At 41.8% G+C, this 21,404-nt stretch overlaps 1 protein-coding gene across 5 annotated transcripts in view; it reads right to left on the reverse strand.

Moving 5' to 3' along the window:
- Positions 1-21,404, reverse strand: part of LOC118265154 (lysosomal-trafficking regulator) — a 42,728-nt gene that overhangs the window by 14,677 nt on the left and 6,647 nt on the right. For 4 of the 5 annotated variants that reach the window (XM_050706179.1, XM_050706175.1, XM_050706176.1 and 1 more), the window contains exons 6-24: positions 19,392-19,543; positions 18,127-18,213; positions 15,705-18,022; positions 14,802-14,998; positions 8,339-8,467; positions 7,338-7,422; positions 5,497-5,617; positions 4,872-5,065; positions 4,314-4,520; positions 3,979-4,095; positions 3,540-3,668; positions 2,990-3,145; positions 2,523-2,674; positions 2,275-2,329; positions 1,418-1,590; positions 1,151-1,225; positions 944-1,061; positions 456-670; positions 171-344 (exon numbers count right to left, since the gene is read on the reverse strand). In XM_050706179.1, coding sequence (XP_050562136.1) covers positions 171-344; positions 456-670; positions 944-1,061; positions 1,151-1,225; positions 1,418-1,590; positions 2,275-2,329; positions 2,523-2,674; positions 2,990-3,145; positions 3,540-3,668; positions 3,979-4,095; positions 4,314-4,520; positions 4,872-5,065; positions 5,497-5,617; positions 7,338-7,422; positions 8,339-8,467; positions 14,802-14,998; positions 15,705-18,022; positions 18,127-18,213; positions 19,392-19,543 — 4,854 coding nt within the window. The remainder of the gene's footprint in view (positions 1-170; positions 345-455; positions 671-943; positions 1,062-1,150; positions 1,226-1,417; positions 1,591-2,274; positions 2,330-2,522; positions 2,675-2,989; positions 3,146-3,539; positions 3,669-3,978; positions 4,096-4,313; positions 4,521-4,871; positions 5,066-5,496; positions 5,618-7,337; positions 7,423-8,338; positions 8,468-14,801; positions 14,999-15,704; positions 18,023-18,126; positions 18,214-19,391; positions 19,544-21,404) is intronic. The other variant, XM_050706178.1, reaches the window with a different exon arrangement.

Genomic DNA, 21,404 nt, shown 5'->3' on the forward strand with positions numbered 1-21,404 from the left:
ATGTGGTGATCCGATGGCGCTTTGAAGCGTACGAATAGCTGCGCACTGTACGCATGGGTCTAGTTCTGGTCGGGCGGTGTGCTACTGTTGTTGACTCGCGCTTATGTACACACGTTAGTATTCTGAATGTTATGTTCTGGTCTGTCACGCAGCAATATATCTGTGCGTACCTTGAGTAGATGCGGCGTGACGGTGCAGGCGGGCGCGGCGAGCACGGCGCGCAGCATGCGGTGCATGTGCGTGGCGGGCAGCGCGGCGTGCAGGCGGGTGTCCACGCGACACGCGCGCAGCAAGATGCTCAGCGCCTGCGCCTGCTCCCGCGCCGTGCCTTCTAGCTCCACTACCTATAAACACGAAGAAAAACACTTCAAACATCCGAATAGGAAATCGTTTCATTCTGAATCCCCCTGTATAAGTTTAGATCAAAAATAACGTATAATACAAGAGCGGCTTACCCTAGCGAAGAGATATAGCAGTATGTCCGGTCCGCCGAGCATGTAGAGCGCGGGCATGAGCCCCCGGTGCCTGCTGGGCAGCGGGGCTCCGGTCCAGGTGGTGAACAGTGTCTCGGGGATGGAGGAGCCCTGGCCGGCGCCGCCCGCGCCCGCGCCCGGCAGCCCGCCCGACACCGACATGAGGCTCGCTGTGGACGCCACGCGGCCCGCGAATACTATATTAGTACAACAACAATATACGCACTTTTTGCAGCAGTATGAGCACAAGTTAGATATTTAATCAAAGTGATCGCTATGGCAACAATACTACTCTTAATGACTCCACGACACATAGCAAGGTACAGGCCATGAAACTTTGCTTTCAGCACGCATTGAATTACAAATTGAAGAAACAGTCGTACAAATTGATTCGTTAGATACTTGTATTTTTATGAAAAGTTGCAATAATCAAAAATACTGGTGACGTATATATGACAAAGTGTACGTACCAGTGGGTAGCGGTGCGGTCTGATGGTAGAGGTTGATGATGTTGGGCGCGCTGGCCGAGAACGTCAGCAGGAGTTGCTCGTGCAGCTCGCGGAGCGTCGCGGACGAGATCTCGAACACCTGTACACCACGTCAAGCAGGCACTCGTATCGTTTATCGAGTAAAGTTGTGGATTCTTGCAGACAATCTATTGAAAGTTGCCTACTCACCTGATCCCAGTCAATGTTGGAGTCTAGCACGTTCGGCGTCAGTAACAACGGGTAGTTGGGAGACTCGCATTTCACCTAGACGAAATAATATAACAAAACATTTGTATAAATATGTGAAGGTGTAAGGCCATTCAGCGCATTGTTTAGATATCACCGTGAGCAAGAAGCTATCTAAGGCTGATCAAAGTCTATCGTCAAGCTTAGCAATTGTTGGTTACAAAAATTTGGAGCACTTTGTTGCTTGTCTCGGCGGCAGAGTATGTGTACCTGGCAGCACTGGTCGGGTCCGTGCGCGGTGAGATGCAGCGCCGTGTAGGCCGTGAGCACGGGCGCGCGGTAGAGGCGCAGCCCCGCCAGGTGGTAGGCCCCCGCCCCCGCGCCGCGCGCCGCCGCGTGCCCCACCAGCACGCACGTCGGCGTCACCTTGCGCACCAGGATACCTGCCGACCACCACTGTACTTTAGGTACGGGAATGGGACACTATATGTATAGTTACAGAGAAAATAATACTTGCAGCGTGGAAACCTTTCAGTATGTATCACAATATTGCGCATCTTGCGCTACTGTGATACAGTCTTGCGCAACTTGCGCTACTGTGATACAGTCTTGCGCAACTGTGATACAGTCTTGCGCAACTTGCGCTACTGTGATACAGTCTTGCGCAACTTGCGCTACTGTGATACAGTCTTGCGCAACTTGCGCTACTGTGATACAGTCTTGCGCAACTTGCGCTACTGTGATACAGTCTTGCGCAACTTGCGCTACTGTGATACAGTCTTGCGCAACTTGCGCTACTGTGATACAGTCTTGCGCAACTTGCGCTACTGTGATACAGTCTTGCGCAACTTGCGCTACTGTGATACAGTCTTGCGCAACTTGCGCTACTGTGATACAGTCTTGCGCAACTTGCGCTACTGTGATACAGTCTTGCGCAACTTGCGCTACTGTGATACAGTCTTGCGCAACTTGCGCTACTGTGATACAGTCTTGCGCAACTTACGCTACTGTGATACTGTGTTGCGCAAACTGAACTGGTACCCATTTTACTATAAACCTGAGACAATATTTCTCTTCTTTAATTGCAACATTGCCATTTCAACTACATTAACTCAGTGAATACGTACCTTGCACCGGAAGAGATACGGTCTCACACTCGTATCCGTTCACATACAGCGTCACCTGTTGTTGGAAATGAAACGTTATTATGTAGGTACATAAGAGTCATTTTTATTAAGTTACATAAACCGCGAACCATTGCAAAATCTAAAGACAACCAAACCAGAGTAAAGGAGTACTGTCTTATGAGGCTGACAGTACTTTTCACTAATAATTTTAGATTTTAGTGGGATATATAATGCACAATAATTTGTACCTGTATGTAGATGTGCCTCTTGTAGACGAGTTCCTTGACGTTGAGCGCGACGCAGGTCCAGTGGCGCGGCGGCATGGCGGCCGCCACGCGCGCCTCCGACACGATGCGGTTGGAACCCGGCTCCGGACGCGACAGCCGGAAGGTGAACGACCCTGGGTATACATTTATTTATTACTTACTCTATTATATTTACCATCATCGACATAACGCAAAGCCAGCAACGCACTTTTAATATTTCTAATGTTTTAATTGCTTAATGTCAGGGAATCTGTGGAATCGTTTGCCTCCTGTTTCCATAAATAAATCCATAATTCGTCTCTACCAAGGGGGGGGGGGCTTAACAAAAAATCCACACATAGCGCGCAGGAACAGGGATTTAATCAGTAGAGTGCTGCTGCTAGAGGCCTAGAGGCAAATATATTCTAGTTTGTCATCTATATGCGGCTGAGTCCAAACCCAATGGTTACCTGTCCCGGTGTCGAGCCAGAGCTCCAGCATGAGCGACTCGTGTCCGACGGACAGGACGTGCGACAGCGGCGCGGGCTGGCTGCCCGCCTCCGCGCGCGGGGACTTCGCGCTGCTCTCGGCTTCCGAACCGGACTCCGACAGCTCGTCCAGGCACTCTGGAAGTCATACACTTCGTTTCTGATTACCAGTTTTAATAATATAAATTGTAGATAGAATATTTGTTCATAACATAAATGAGTCGGCTCAACCAGAGTGATACCATAACCTCACGGGGATCCGGCGTGAAACAACGCTTGTGTAGTATTTAACCATGCGAGTTATGACGTATGACGTTACCGAAGGACCAATCCATCGTCTCTAGCCCCCATACTCTCATCGTGTAATCCTCAAATCGCTTTTTAACCTCTAAAAGGTTGGCAATACATTTCGAACTCTTCTGGTGTTGCAGGTGTCCATCATAGGCAGCACTGATTACTTAACATTAGAAGATCTGTCTGCTGTTTGTCGCCCTAACCTACCAGTAATATAAATATATAAACAGAAGCATACCAGTATGGTCCGTGTGGTGCAGCTGCGCGTGCAACCAGACGGTGAGCGCGAACCCGGCCAGCCACGGCGCCCAGCCCGCGCCCTCCACGCCGCACCGCACCGCGTGGCACGACCACGGGGACACCACGCCTGGACACAACACATAGTGGTTAATACAACAACACTTTCCATCTATAAAGCAATGCGCTTAATGCGCAACACGTGACGCTTGAAATATTCAGAAACGTTGCAAGTGTCAAGCATACCGTTTATTTCAGGCGCTTAATATGTTAAACAAAATTTTGTATAGCATGTTGCTTAATAGGTATGTACGGGACTTGAAATAGATGCTGGACATTTGATGTATTCAAGATGAAAAAATATGTTTGTCAAATCTTCAAAGTAGCTACGATCATTATTTTTATGAAAAGGGAAGAAGTCAATCAGACATATTTCTCACCAGCTCTGATGTGTGACTCGTGGAACCGCTTGGCGCAGTTCTCCGCGTGGTGGCTCTGTGAGGTGGTGGTGTTCACTACCAAGTAACTTAGCTCCTCGGCCAGGGACTGGATGCCGTCTGTAAGCAAACAAATACATATGAACATTAATGGAAAATGAAGTAACGTCAATATAATCTATATCAACACTGATGGTCTCATTAGAGTGACTCTGTAAAGAGGTTGTATGATTAGATGCATCAATGTGTTGGAAGCTAGTTTTGGTGGCGCTTTGAATAGTCTGCTTTCATATAATTATGACAAAATGTGTGTAAACTAGAATGTCTCGTATAGTGACCAGTATTGTCGCTGTCGACCGGGAAGGTGAGTATGCAGTCGGGCGTGTTGTATGTGGCGGTGGAGACGAGGCGGTGCAGCGCGCCCAGCAGTAGCGCCAGCGGCGGCCGCTCCGCCGTGAACAGCTTCAGGAAGGCGGCCAGCTCCGCCGGCTCGATGCTCTGCGACGCCAGCACGTGGATCAGCTCCAGGATGCTGCGCTGCAAGTCTGGAGGGAGTCACGTGAACTTAAAACATGGTATCATGTTCTTTAATTTTATTTTATTTGGAAAAGTGATCCTTTCTCCTCTCTAAGTTAGTCCTTTAGATAATGGGGTTTAAACGCAAATTAAATGGCGGTTACCACGAGTGAGTTTACAGTTAGGATCGCTAGAATAGTACGAGGACGTAGTCCAATTAATAAATTCACGGTTTGCTAATGTGCAGCTAACACAGAAAGTTACAGTAATAAAAAAACATGAGTTTACGCTACATACGCAAGCAGAAAAACGGCAACTGTTATCGAAGAAGAAAGTCTAAAGTTGCCTTATGCTAGAAGACGCTATGCAGTATAGTGTACCTTCGAGTCGTGTGTCGGTGGCGGCCAGCAGCATGGCGGGCGCGGGCGCCAGCAACCTCCGCAGCAGCGCGGGGTGCGCGGGGCGGGCGCGGGCCAGCGCGCCGCCCACGCGCCCGCACCACGCGCGCGCCACGCCCACGCCGGCGCGCCACGCCGCCTCCTCGCACGACCCCGACTGACGGCTCTGCACCAGTCTGCAAACGCAAACCATTTATTTCGATTGATCCACATACAAGCTACAAGTACTTTTGAAGCTTCTATAGAATTATCCGTCAGTCTAGGTTAATGCTCGGTTCAATATGTACCGAGCTTGACTGCCGGACAAACACTTACACAACGTCTTCAACTCATTTTTTCTCTTTTCAATTTAATCTTATATACTGACAACAAAAGAAGAGAGCGCTGCCGTATACCGAGTACAACTTCAGTTCGGGTGTGAGTTGAATGCAATTGGAATTGGGGGTTAATACTAAAAAAAAAATTGATAAACCGAAATCCAACCCTAACTTGATCAAAGAATCAAATTATAGACTTTTTTGCTCAAGCACTTTCAGTCTTGTATAATGCCACTACTACTAAAATCAACTCTAAAACTCTAAGACTAGCATAAAAAAGACTAGTATACTTGTGTATGAGCTGGGTGAGTATATCGACGACGATGACACACAGCTCGGGGTGCGCGAGCTCGCCGCTCTTCGTGTACTCGCCGCATTCCGCGCTCAGCTCGCCCACTGGAGACGAGATGCCTGCAAATAACATCAGACAAATTGCTCATACAATTCTAAACAATTATAATAAAATGTATTCGGTATACTTGGATGAATAGAATCAGTACCCATAGTATGAGGTTGCTTTACGTTTAAAGTAATCTAAACGAAAGCGCGTTCGGCGCTCTGATTGGCCGGTCCGAATAAACCAAGCAAACAAACGAAATAAACCAAACTTTAAACGTAAAGCAAACTCATACTAAAACCACAGATGTATAAATTTGATTGAAACTAAATAAATAAGTATTTAAGAATATACTGGAACAGCAAAGGGTGCCTACGCACAACAGCAAAGTTGGTTTGTTCGGTGATTTGTTGAGGACTGTGATATTAAAAAATTAAACAGCAACTGAAGATTTTTAAACATAATCCCTTATTACAATGTCATTATGATGGTAAGGTTGTGTAGGAGTTTTTATAAACTGGGAACCATAACTAACTGATCGTCAAGTACCAAGTAAGATAATCAATCAAAAAAAAATTTGGTTCATTAACTTTGTTTTAACTATTGGAGGGAATTATTAATCTTTTGTACATATCAAAGTTTGGCATTCATTCATTTATTGATTTATTTGTGTTTACATATAAATATTTGTAGATTAATCTTAAAAAAAAACTAGTTCCAAGGCCAGCCTCCACAAACAACTGAATTTTAATATTTTAATTAGTTATTCGCGCTCTTTTCTATAACAACTTTTGAATAAAAAGTAGCTGCACACCTGCACAGTGAGGAAAACATAGTAAATCAGTGCGTATTGTAATTTGTAGCATATAATATGCAGAGATACAGATACATATGTTAAAACTTCTAAGAAACTAAAATATTCAATCCAAAACAAGAATACAACACGTGGGAGACATTAAAGCGATTGTAGACGATAACACAAATATTCGCCAAATAGTTACCTTCAAAATCGAAACTGGTTAAACTTTCCATTACACCGATATATTTCCAATATTAGCACTAGATAGTAGATATCACAGCAAGTGGACTAAGAATTTGTAAACTTTTACATTTTAACTTTAGTTCAAAATTTGGGACCGACCGCGGTACTACGATACCGGTATGTTGGTATGCGGGCGAAGAGTCACTGACCACGTAATACGAAAAATAGGCGCGGAAAAAACTAGTAGACACAAACCTCTGTGAATATGTATACGTTCTTGTAAGTTCTCTATGTTACCAAGTACTGTGATGCGCGGAAAGTTGTTTATTATTTGTTTACATTGCAATATCAATTAGGAACATAATGAACAGTTGTTGATGTAATTATTTAATTATTTACTCGTACATCTCGAGTGCGCGCGCAATAAATCGTGTTTTAATAAGGTTAGTGTTTCTAGGAACTACATTAATCATTAATTGGGTTTGATGAGTATATTGTAGGAAAATTGATAATTTAGATATTCACTTAATGCAAGACATTATAATCCTATTAATATTATAAATACGAAAGTTTGTTTGCTAGTTTGTTACTCCTTCACGTCAAAACGGCTGAAGGGATCGAGATGAAATTTGGAACAGGCGTAGATTATGGTCTGGAATAACACATAGGACATTTTTTATCCCACAGGAATACGGATGAAGCCACTGGTAGATGCTAGTCTCTTATACACAGGAGGCCCATAATTGACTGCCACGAGCTGTGGATGTGTGATGTGAAGACATGTAACTGGTTACTGGGTCTGTAAGACCTACCTGAAGGTATGGTGGCCATGGATCCGGACAGTTTCCTCGACCGGTACAGCGGAGGCGCGTCCAGCTTGCCCACCTCCACATCAGCCTGCCGGGGAAGACATCAATGAATGCATCGACAAACAAGTTCATTTGTTTGTTTACGTGCGACGCAACACATTAACATTCAGGATATCGATGTCAATGATATTTTTCCGCTATTAGTGTTGCCTTCGTCTAATGAATGAATTTATCACAAATATCGCTTGCAAGCAACGGTCATTGTATCTTAATAATATTCTGTAAGAACACACTAAAACATAACCCGTAGTTTTTGATGTGTCGACCTTGATATTACCTCGTGTAGCTTAAAACATAGATCTTGATTCATAAAAAAACTACTACCTACTAGTAAACATGAACTTTTGTAGCATATAGGTACACCTTGGTACCTATGTACCTACACAAGTAGGCGTAAGCACGTGGTCCAACACGCAAACAGTTTTTATTTAATTTTTTCTCATAATTAGGAGTCGGGAAGTTATTTATGTGTATAAAACTAACTGCAATTTAAATTTAAAACTCAGTTATCTATAATTTAGTTTGAATAGACCTTGTTTTGTAAATGTCAAGTTTAGACAACTTAACTAGACTGAGTCTAGTTTTGTGTGTTGTTGTAAAATATTGCGAAACATTGCCGTCGTTGGGGCCCACGCTCCACGCCCAACACGTGGCGATGTTTTAGCTAATGATTTGCATTTATAATAATGATACCTATGTGATTTCAAGAGTAAGTTTTATAACGTACTGCCAAAAAGGTAGAGATAACAGAGCTACCGACAAAAAGTTGATTATGCTCTTATGCTTGTCACATGTTTTACAGTAGCTTTTCTTACAAACAAAAAACAATTAAGAAACAAAGCCCTATGTCTTGAATGTTGAAGATACCATTGGAGGTACAAGCGTCCCTCTTCGTAACTAAACATAAGGTGCTTTATTGAATAGTAAGGTTGTGAGTGACTGACCTCGTACCCCTCATCAGGTCGGGAGGCGTAGGGCTCGCTGTGCTCGCTGGCGTAGGGGCCGGCCACGCTGTCCTCGCTGGAGGAGCACTCCGCGGAGCTGGCGCCCGACGCGCACTCCAGCGGCGGCACCTGTCCACACACTGCACTTTATCAATATCACACGTCACTCACACACCACCACTGGATATAACTACGAGGCAACACGATAACTGCAGAGATCCCTTCGGAAATAGTTGGTCGCATAAACGTTGCAGTACACATAGTTTAACAAAATATTAAATTTGGACAAACCCGAACGTATGTATCCTATACAAATACGAACAGCAAGTAAAAGTTACACTGTCCGCATTCAGAATAATTCCATTTGGAGAACTATTATCCAATTTACAGTAATATGGATCTGTCAACTGTATTGTTATTGACGGGGACAACAGACACTTCTTTCGAAGATTAGGAGCATTTCTTTACCATTGCTAAGACGAAGAATTGACTAATGAACCTCACAATGAGACACAGGCACACAAACATTGTATGTAATATGTATCAAGGCAACTGTCGAAAATGTTGTGATGTGTAAGTACGCAAGGGAATCCTTGTAAGTGCTAGCTGAACTTGACTTACTACGCACAGGCGTCATATCAACCAACTTGTAGACGTCCAATGTCTTTAACATATTTGTGACTTAATTACAATACAATAAAGTTTAAAATCTATTAGAAGAAAACTAAATTAGAGTAGGTTGACAGCTGCTACCGTGCAAATTAATAAAATTAATTTCAATTGCTCAAGATTTTATTCTCAGAGTGTGATTCCCTTTAATTGAAGGATCCCAAGACTTTCACCATGTATAGCCAATCCTATTTTAGCATGTAAGTGTATCTTTTGTTGGGAGTCCAGATAAACAAAAAAAGAACTAATAATAAATAAAACAACGCCATGAACTTATTAAAGAATCTTGTTCCATAAAATAATATACGTATGTACGATAATGTATTGATTATATTATGTTCTGACGACAATGGCCATCATAGATTATTAGGAAGTTGTAACTATTACGTTACAATTGATCGAAATATTGAATGATGTATCACATTACATTCATATTTTATAGCTAGGCTTACAGTTTGCTACTCATATTACGATTAAATATATATGAGCTGCATATATGCATATTATATTTTATCTTAATGTGGCTAGATTCTGGTTTCTGACATAGATAAGGGATCAAATTAGTCTCCTGCGTATTTTTATCAATTTAATTCAAGGTAAAGCCGTAGACGTTCGTTATATATATCCATATTTATGTTGTTACAAACGTATCGGTGATTTTTATGTCATGTTTATATTAAGTTAAGATGCATTATGTACCACTATTTAATTGGATTGTGTACATTAAAGATTAAATAAATATTGTTTAGTATTTGAACACAAAACGTTCATTTTATAAACAAACATTATTAAACTACAATTTGGTTTAAAAACTAAAACGTCGTCGATGAAATCGTTATAGTGAGACAATATATGTAGTTTCGGAAACTTTCACCAAAGTTCACAATAACTGGTTTATAAAATGTTAATAGAAAAAGTTACGTTGTGGTATATAGTAGCTCACTAGTTAGATATATTCGTCTCATTCGTGTGATATCCATGATTCTGTAAAAGATATTACCTATTACAATACATTCGCTTTTGTTCTTTTTATTAAAACAGGTGTACAATGATGAGAGTAAAAAGAAAAAGAAAGAATAGAAAAGCCTGATTGACAACTATTTTATGTAAATCTCAGATGCAAAATGCTAAAATATAAGCATTTATTAGCAGCATCGAACTATCCACGCCACAGGTGAAAGGTAACTTATTTATTTTTTATAAATAAGTAACCTTTCATCTAATATAACAATAAGTATATGGTTTAAATTCTTCAACACCACAATAAGCAAAGGAAACACAGACAGCGTCACAATTCTCTAGTGTCACATAGTTGAGGCGTATGGCAACCGCAAGTAACTCGATACTCTTCACCCAGTTCCATCAAACTTGAACCTTATGCCGTCGTGATAGTTACACTCCGGTGGCTACACGTGAGCCGGGCTAGCGGTATACCGGCACTACGGCGTAGTGGAGCATCATCTGTTGCACTTAGGTGCAGGGGATTAAGGTAATTATTATATTTAATTTTAAGGTCTAAGTTCCTAGTGATGTATGTAATAAAATTTAGTAGGCATAATTATCTGATCTATCTCACTATAAAAGTTAAGAAAGTTTTATTTAGCTAAGATATAATTAATAGTATCACAAAAATAATAATTATTGCTTAAAATTACCTATGCTTGAAAAATAAAAGCCGATTTATACGCAGAGCCCAAATAAGTATATCGCGAAAAGATAATTTAAATCACTGGTCTACTACTCAGAACTAGCAAATTTTGCAAAGAATGGATGGTGTACCTGATGTCAGAGAGTCCCTGGTTGCAGACAGCTCCATAGCTGCCTTATATTATGATATACAACAGTAATCACACACAAACACTGCCGTCACGAAGTACCTACAAATCTTAGCATTGCACTAGTTATCGATAAGTTGTGGTGTAACGTATGCACACGAGTGCAACACAGTCGCGCCGGTAGATGAGTGATCAGTGATCCTCGCACGTCCGCGGCTGCTCTAGTCTCGTCTAGCTATTTCATGTTTTGATATTTTAGGTGCAAAGCCGTCGATATAATCTTATACGATTTTAAAATCTTTCTCCATTATAGAGACCTTACTTACTTAGGTAACTTTTATTCTGGTTTTCGTACACTGAATGGATGAAAGGCATTACGTGCGGTAATGTGCACCTTCGCCTACACCTTCGGGGATAAAACGCGTGACGTTGCGTTGCGTTGACGTTTCGTTTTTTAACCGACTTCAAAAAATGGAGGTTTTCGGTTTGACTTGTATGTAAGTATGTTTGTGCGCGATTATATCGCATTTGGCTGACAGTAGTTTTCAGCATAGTATTTTTCAGGCTTAGGCGAAGGTTTTAGGTATATTACCCGACTTAAAAAAAAATGGATCGCACTTTTTGAAGGCAGTTCCATTATCTATTTAAAAAAGATTATCCTGATACATAATAATATTAACAGCTAACTCCCGATCGTGCAAAACAATTTGAATCCAGTAAACCACTATCTATACTAATATTATAAAGCTGAAGAGTTTGTTTGTTTGATTGTTTGTTTGTTTGTTTAAACGCGCAAATCTCCAGAACTACTAATCCTATTTGAATATATTTTTTTTTGTGTTGGATAGTCCATTTATTGAGGAAGGCTATAGGCTATAAAACATCACGCTATGACCAATAGGAGCCGAGCAGAGCGGGTGAAACCGCGCGGAAGTAGCTAGTAAAAAATAATAATTCAGCTCTTTTTATTATTCTTTATATCTATTTTAATCTGTGATAATGCAAAATTAGTGGACGAGTTACAAAAGTAGAAATAATACACGTTACAATGGCATCTCATGAATATTTATCTGTAAAATAAATTCCAGAGAAGAAATAAAATTGTTATAAATAAGTATAGATTTGTTTGTTGAAGATGTTAATTGACGGCAGGTCTGATTGTGCGCGGGAACCGGTCCGGTGAGGTAACATTAGGAAACTTGTACACACCCACTAACTATACCTATACATTAGCATCTTGTTTGTTAATTATGATAGACATTGAAATCTTACATTGGGAAGAACGAAGTAATTAGCATAATAAATAATAATAAAATTTAATATTTGTATCAATTTTACCTATCACTAAGCTTGTTAATATGTATAGAAACACCCAATTTTCTTTCCTTCAAATGTAATACTGTATGAATGAGAATTTATAATAACCGGTGCAGCAATTTACGAATAATAACAAGATAAAACATAGCAAAACGAATGTTGCCTCCATATAAAAGTTAGAGCAACAAGAACAGGGCCGGATTGTGCCTCTAATCTTAGGTTACAACATAATTGTGGGTCAAGGTTACCGAAACCTCCCGTCCGTTAGTCCGGCTTATAAAGTAAAGGTGAATGTCGATCGAGTTCATATTATTATGTAGCGAAATAACAAACGTCTATCAAATTAATATAGCAACCTTCCTTATGGATGTGCATGTGTTCATAGCGACTATAGTTTTTGTTTGCTTGATTCTTAACTTCTGCCAGTGGCTTCGCCTGCTTTTAGTGGTATAAATAGTATCTCATCAACCGAGTCAGCTCATACCTTGTCTGTATACAAAATTTCATCAAAATCCATTTAGTCCGGTCAAATTAGACCAAACAATTAGGGTGAAATTACATAAATTCGCAACAAGCTGAATTTTGGTACAATTGTTCAAAACACGATTATAAACAATAGCTGAAAGTTCCCCATCATTCCCGTGTGTGGAAAAAATATTATTCAAGGTCAAATGTCAAAAAAATGAGTTTTTCGCGATTTTTAGCAAAACGGTAAGTTTTATCAGAAAAATACCTCAGACTAGAATTGTAGATCATTAAATTATCTATAAAAAATATATCAATACTTTTTTCTTCATTGTTTCAAAGTGGAAAAATGAGTGTCCTCCCGACACTCATTTTTCCACTTTGGAAGCGTCTAACTTTCAAACGGTTGATTTCGACGAAAAATGGTTTTAGGAACCTTAATGTATTTTTTAAAGACCTATCCATAGACACCCATCACGGATATGTTAGCTGAAAAAAAATTTTTTTTGAATCAGTTCCATGTATGGAGTGCCCTTTAATTTTTAAATTTATGAATTTTTATTCAAAATTCGAATAGCGGTTATCGAAATACATCAACCTACAGAGTTTCAACTATGTAGACCCAACAGTTTCGGAAATAAATGGCTGTGACATACGGACGGACGGACGGACAGACAGACAATTATGATGAATCTACAAGATTTTTTGCCATTTGGCTACGGAACCCTAAAAACCGCGCTAAGTACACTACCTCATAGGTTGCGTGGAAATGTGTGCATTTTATGACAATTGCAACTGTTACAACTTTTTACACTGCGATATCTCCGAAACGGTGTCTCGTGAGAAAAAAAAGTATTGATATATTTTTTATAGATAATTTAATGATCATTTTTTTTTAGTCTGACGTATTTTTCTGATAAAACTTATCGTTTTGCTGAAAATCGCGAAAAACTCATTTTTTTTACATTTAAACTTGAATAACTTTTTTTCCACACACGGGAATGATGGGGAACTTTCAGCTATTGTTTATAATCGTGTTTTGAACAATTGTACCGAAATTCAGCTTGTTGCGAATTTATGTAGCACCGAATGTCTAATTTGACCGGACTAATCTGGTAGTTTCAGCGTGATTGACGGACAATCATTCAAACACACAAACTTTCACATGAATATTAGTGTGATGGCAGCGAAACCAAAGCGTAAAAAAACCAATGAGACGCTATCGTACCTTTAAGTACACTATAAGAACATAATGCACGAATACATTAGCTAGAAAATATACTCGTATATTAATTTATTTGTGACGTAGTATTTGAAATCATATAGGCTACTTAAAGAATTCTTAGAATTTGTAGATAATAATGTGGCGAGATTTGATAAAGGTCAAGGTTTTTGAGTTGCTACAAAAAAAAAACTATTTTGAAAAATAGCACTAATCGAGTTCCTCGGCAAATAGAACTACGTGAGTAAGCCGAAAAACATAATAATGAATAGCACTTTGTGTCAAAATGACCATAAAATCTGTCTGCGTTAATGCCTTTTAGTGTTTACTGCATTTTAATACCATGTTTCATATAAATTATACAACATTAAATAAAATAAGTGCAAATAAGAAAATAAGTACAGTAGAATAAAGGCATCTGTCGAACTTAATTCAGATAATGTGTGAGTAGCATTAGTATGGTACCAATTAGGGCAATTAGCATAAGAAATATTCAGACAATATCATTAAATAATATGAGCGGTGTGCATAATTGCATACTTTATTGTGACCATGTGCATTAAGTATATACGCAGTAATTCTAAATCGGTAAGTGTAGTATTGTTATTTCACAACTTCCTTGCGTCCTTATACGTCAAAATCAATACCGTATTCTAATGTTTTGTGTTTTTATAATTCATAGCTGCGTGTTACTCGAAACTTTAATATTAATTCAGTCATAAGTGCGAATAAAATAACTTCTAGTAAATAGACGATAAGCTCCGCTCCGCTAAACAAAAAGTCACAAGCTTATGTCAATTGTATCTGCTACTTTTTCAGCCATCTACTCGCATGATAAAATGCTTCCCGTACCGAGAGAATCTTTCTAGGGACCTTTAATGTATCCACTTCATGAAGGTCGTTTATTCAGCAAGACCCTTCCCAGTTCTGGCGATGACGATAGTTTTATCTGATAGTCTTAGTTTTATGTACATGTAGACGGGTGCTATAAGTACAGCAGTAATCAATACAGTACCTTGGCGAGATGCGGGCGCGGCATGGCATGCGTGCGCTGCGTGCGCGCGGCGGCGACGCGTATGAGCGCCTCGCACAGCGCGCGCAGCCCGCCGCCGCCCTCCAGCGCGCCCGCGCCGCCCTCGCCTGCGCCGCCCGTCGCCAGCGCCGCCCGGACCAAGGCACAGCTCACCTCTTTAGAACGGCCTGATGTCACATCTGTTACCGAAACATACACAGGATTTAATATTACGCCAATTCCGGAGACCCAATCTCTCCCCCCCCTATCTTCAACTCTCAAATCCCCTAACCCCCAAACGAATATAAGAAAAAAATATTGGAACGTACATTATACTACACGATCTTTGCAGAGTATCAATATCAGCGTATTGACGTACGGGCTGTTTGTAATCAAATCTACTGTGAAACGAGCCGTCTGTCAACGACATGTGAGCATGAACTCCAAACAATCAAATATCAACTTTAAAATAGTAAGTTACAAAGCATAAAATTGATCGCGAATATCGTTATTAGCTTAGTCTAATAATAATGTAACTTAAGTTTTATTCAGTAAAGTGCAAAATAGATTAAGTTAATCTGTAAGGCTTCTAGTCTGGAGCGCGGTGTATCGAGTTACCGCGGGTTATTACGGTATGACAATGCAGCTAATAAAGTTATGTGATTAGAGGGATCATCGTCTAATGCGCTGTAGATAATTAGATACCATTTGTAATAGCTTAAGTATGTTTATTGTAGTGATTGTACTGAAACCCACCCGACCAACGACTCAACAATAATTTGTCATTAGATTTTCAACATTATGGTTTTGTAATAAAGTGTCAAATATAATGAAATAGGTTCAAAGTTGGGGTAGCTTGACGTGCTTACATTTGCAAAATATATAACTGACTGTACAGTAACTGACCTGAGAGGGAGAGCTGCATGGTAAGCAGTGCCTCGACGAGGCGGACGAGCAGACGCAGCTCCTGTGGCTGCGTGGTCCTGGTGCACAGGGCGTGCAGCAGCAGCTTGAGCAGCGCGTAGCTGTCGAGCAGCGCGGGCTCCCCCAGCACGTGCTCGCGGAAGGCCGGGCTGTGCGCGCACAGCGCCGCGCACGTCTTCCAGAACGTGCACGCGTGCTTCAGCGTGTCCACGTGCCCCTCCACGTGCTCCTCTACAGTGCCAGGGGCGGGGGGTGACGCAGTGAGCGTGGCGGCGCGGGGCTCGGCGGGCTGCACCAGCGCCAGCATGTCGCGCTCCTTGCTGACGTCGCACAGCTCGCGGAACTGCGCCTCCGGCAGCTTCAGCCGGTATATCTTGTAGCACTTGTCCGTCACCTCCGTCAGCGACTTGAACAACATCTGCACCGACGCCAGCGAACTCATCTCCCGGAAGTACGACAGCTCCGAGTTCTCCTTCATCAGTTTGAACACTTCCACGATTATCGCTATCTCCAGTATGGAACAGCACTGGTCGGAAAATTCAGAGAGCGAGACCAGTTCCAGCACATAACTGAGTCCACCTTTTTGGATAAATTGTTCCGCGAAAGACACCGTGTTTAGTAAACTTGCGAATATATTCAAACACGACACGGTTAGGAAGTACGCGGACTCTTCCATCCGTATCATGTACCTGTGCTTGGCCACTATAAACGTGGGGTATATCACGCTAAACAGCAGCTCTGACTTCATCTCCATCCTGCACTTGGGAGTGACCCTGAGCAGATGGCTGACGGTGGCGTGCAGCACGTTGTTGTGGTTGTCGAGCTGCAGCAGCGAGTTGTAGTGGTACAGGAACGACCACACGCTCTTCCTGTCGATGGGGCTGATGCCGTGCGAGCAGTGCTTCTTGCTCACCTCCCTCCTGTCGTCGCAGGGCTCGCAGATGGAGCAGGGCAGCTGGTCCGTGACCTTGGGCAGCAGGATGCTGGCGCCCAGCTCGCCGTACACGGTGTGCTCCAGGAGCTGCAGACACAGCGGGGCCACGCCGCCGTGCGTCAGCATGAGGCGCACGATGCTCTCCATCAGCAGGCCGGGCGAGAAGCAGCAGCACACGCCGCAGTTGAGCATGACCTTGAGGATCTTGGTGCGCAGCGCGGGCCGCGCGGCCACCTCGTCGTCGGTGAGCAGCGCGCTGAGCGTGGCCACGAGCACGGCCAGGCAGCAGGCGGCGGGCGGCAGGCCGGGCCCCGCGTCGCCCAGCACGTCGTGGTGGTGGTGCAGGCCGGCGGCCACGCGCGCGCGGCACGCCTTGTGGCGCGCGCGCGCGCACGCCGCCGAGTGCAGCACCTCGCTGCGCACGCGCTTCATGCCCACCACCAGCTTGCCCACCGTCTCGATCAGCTTCTTGATCAGCACCACGGGCTCGTCCCCCGTGGCCGGGATCCTGATCATCAGCTCGATGCACTCCTTCAGCAGCCCGCCCTTGAGGCACTCCCCGTACAGCTTGAACTGCTCCGTGAACTCGCGCAGTTTGTCCACGCTGCGGCACTGCATCAGTAAACAATGGAAGAACGCGGTTATTGAGTACGCGATCCCAAACACAAACTTGAGCAAATTGTCAGATTCAGTCTTATCCTCTTTACGATTCTGGTATTCGAGTTTATTTTGTCTGCATTTCGAGATGACGTCTTCTAGTATCCGCAGCAACATCGGCAGGATGCCGTTGTTGATTAGTTTGGCACAGAGGTCGGAGTGGATGAGCACCTGGTCCAGTGACACCATCAGTAGTTCTGTGAGGGCCACCTTTATTCTGGACACTTCTACCGCATTATCTTGTGGTTGCGGCAGTGAGCTGAACTGTAGCGAACATATGTTCCGCAGGGAGAAGTTAATGCACTGCATTGAGATCTGTGATCCTTCTGACCCGGACAGACTACTTTCTGCCTTACACAACTCCTGTAGTAGGTCTGTTATAATTAAAGTGAATTGGAATGTGGTGATCTCCAGGTTGATGATCTCCCTGTGTTTGTCGTTGATGTAGTCCTCGGCCTTGGGTTTGGGTTTCCGCGGCGTGTAGTACGGGTCGTAGTAGGACTCGTTGGGGTACTCGTTGGACGAGCGCGTGCTGTTGAAGTACTCGAAGTCGTCGTTGGGGGTGACTACTTTGATGGTTAGAGAGCGGTTCAGTATCTGCAGGTCGTCGTTGGAGTCCCCCGACTCGGAGGATTGGTCCATTTGCTTCGAAAGTCTTTTCTTCGTTCGTTCGAGTGAATCTAGCTTTGGCTGTGCAGAGTGTCGTGATCTGTAAACAAAGTTATAATTTTATTTTATAATTGTCTACGATTGTTATAGTATTTATTAATTTTCAAATTGCGTAGTCTATCAATTAGGGCAGAAATAGTTTACCTGCCAGTAACGGAGCCCCGCTCTGAAGCAGGCGCAGACTGCATTTTGGACGTTTGCCCGCCAATCGGCTTCTGTTTCGACCATATTCTAAAAATAAAGAACAATATTATTAAATCATAAACCAACAAACCGGCAATTACATTTTAAACGGAACCAACAAATATAATGTAAGTGCGAACGCAGGCCGGTATCAAGTCGTAAATTTTTATCATTTAAGTAAACATGTAGTAAAATAAGTTCGGGATTTATTCGAGAAGGTTTCAATGCGTTCTATCGCATTATTTATTCAGTAAAAAATCAGTACAAAATGTGTAATCTGTACTAATAATTATTAAGAGGAAATATTTCATTGTTTGTTTGCGGGCTTTTAAACTATTGAACTCATCTTTCGTCGAGTAACATAGGCTACTTATTATCTCGATATTCCCACAGGCTCGAAAACGCAAAAATCCAAATTCTAGGTGAGCGAATCCCCTGGCAGAAAGCAAGCGTTCAAGAACAGAAGAAGAGTTTTTTAAGCGCACTAATCTTTGGAAGCAACAGTATCGATAACTATTTTAGGGGAAAGTTTTAGATGGAGTAGCTAACGCATCAACGCAAAGGAATAGAGCAGAATAGGAAAGGAAGTAATTTCGATCATTACAAAAAATATGTATATGTGACGGTGTCAAGGGCATACAAGGTGCCGTGCCGGGCTCCCTCGGCACAGCGCTTATTTGCACGGGAGATAAGCAGGCGAGCACTCCGTGCCTAACAAAGGACGGCGCTACAATGTAGCACTGTTTACTGTAGGCAGGTCATGTCTGTCGCGTAATACATAATCTAACTGAGTTATACGTCTTATGTATCTTCAAATTACACAATTTGTTAAAGACGTCTTTTGCTGTACTTCGTTACAAAAATCTTGGTATAATTTGGTTTAAAATCTGCTTCCAAATAACGTTATACCAACTTGTGTAGGTTAAATTCATCCTTTCACAAGTTAGTAAGCTTATGGTCACATGGCAGGCAACTACAACTACTGCATTTTACATACATTTTATTCAGGTCGTAATGTCACATGTGAAGTAAGTGTATATAGTTAATAAAGCTTAACGCTTGCCATGTATAGGCTAAGAGACACAAATACATTTTGTCAACTTCTTAACTTTTTTATCTTCCTTCTCCTGGGCAGTGCCGATATTTAACAAAAAAATCGATGTATGTTACACAGTGCAAATTAAAAGCTAAAATATTATTTTAAGTTAATAGATAAGTTATCATACTTATGTGAGAAGAGCTGGTGTATGGGAGTGCGCGGCGTGGCGGGGGACAGTACCGCCTCGCTGCCGGAGCTGGTGGTGCTGGTGGTGGCGCCGCTCAGCTCGCCGAACAACCAGATCAGCACCGAGCTCAGCTGCCGGCAACACGACAGGCCCTGCAGCATAAAATCAATACCTACATTAATTTGTGGACACAATCCGAACACTACCACTCAGATGGGGTCCAGTAGGGCTGATGCCTGACCCGGAGCTGCCGACTAATTGGCGGGTTACCGGGGCTCCGGCTGTTTTTAGTCAGAAAGAGTCTGACATACCTTCTAGCCTCAACGTAGGCAGGAAAGGGCATTTTATGCTTCCCCCCCTCCTCAAAAAATAACATTTTTGATCAAGGTTTCAATAAACTTTTATTTTCCATTAAGAATCAGATTCAATAACCCACTCAATACCACATAGTCCACCAGAGTGAAGAGTTTTTAGTTTACATACGTAGTTCAGATAGTTTTCGGTTAGATAACGAATTTAGATTACAATATGTAACATTTCCGGGACTTTTTCCTTATAGTTATTTTGTTGATAGCTTAAATAATATTTATGTTCGGAACTTCATACATTTGTTTCATAATTAATTACCGTATTGTCAATCTACATACTTAGTTTGATGGCATTTTATTCACCTCTTATGGTTATTACAACACCACAATATTACAATAGCAACATAATGACATAACAGTAGGCCTGCCACACCGCTTTCTAAGTGCAACCGTATCAATAACACTGATATAGTTTATCGAACTCCAACAACTACTTGTATTGGCGACGTAACAAAACACTTGCATTGCACGAACAAGAAGCAGGCTGACATGACATTAGGGGGTCTCCTATCTCTCCAATTGAATACGTGCTTGTAATCATGTCAACAGATGTGACAATAACTAAGTTACTAATTAATCGTTTGCCTACAGAGATAATATTTGCTTACAGATATCTCCGTGTGGTCACTAGTTTACTAGCTTCTACCAGTAGCTTCACAGTCCTAGTAGAATAAAAAGAAGCCTATCTGTTACTCCAGACCATAATCTACTCCTGTTCCAAATTTCATCTTGATCCCTTTAGTCGTTTTGACGTGATTGAGTTACAAACATACACACAAATACACAAATGATCGCATTTTATAGTAGTAGTGAGATAAGATAGTTAGATTAGTTTTGGACAATTTACTCTTCTCAATGCCTAAGTTTTCTATATTGATTACTAATATAATTTTAGACTTAGACTGTACAAGTGTACATGAAGTTAACGTTGTACTCTAATTGCAAAAAAATAACTGAAACTTCTGTGTAATTATTGATATTTTTCTTTCATTTGATAACTCTTTTTAAATAGAAAACAAATCCAATGATGACCTTGCAAAGCGAAATATAAAATCTTTTTATGTAACAAACAAAATAACAATTCCGTATTTGTAAAAAACAGAATGATAAGTTTACATAAACACAATTAAACATTAAAAATATTGCAAAAATAGTTGTATAACAGCCGTAATGTAAGTTAATATTCCCATTTATCATCTGGTTACCAAGTGAGTGTGTCGGTCCGGGCGCGGTGTGACATGTGCCCACTAATCACTGTTTATAATGTATTATTTCATTGAAGACCTCACTAAACGAGCTTGTTTGTCTGTTTTATCACAGATATTATCACTACACCACGTGTAACAGCCGGCCACTGCTTCAGCCTATTTTTAGTAAAAACTAGGGAACAAATCACTTTTATATTTTTGACGAATTTATCGGGCGCGAGCTTATTACCTATAGCAATAATTTACATAATATCTAGTGGATAGCGTTTCCTCGTAAACATTACCTACGAGATAGTTTGGCAAGTTGTGACCGACCCGGTAATGTGTTGCGTTCCGTTACGATTGTGTATGTATATTACTGTTAGGTAACTATGTAAGTCTGTTTATAAATCTACCTTTGTGTTGTACACTTCCATATGTGAAACTGAAATACCTAC

This window comes from Spodoptera frugiperda, chromosome 28 (assembly GCF_023101765.2).
Source record: "Spodoptera frugiperda isolate SF20-4 chromosome 28, AGI-APGP_CSIRO_Sfru_2.0, whole genome shotgun sequence".
NCBI classification, from domain to species: domain Eukaryota; kingdom Metazoa; phylum Arthropoda; class Insecta; order Lepidoptera; family Noctuidae; genus Spodoptera; species Spodoptera frugiperda.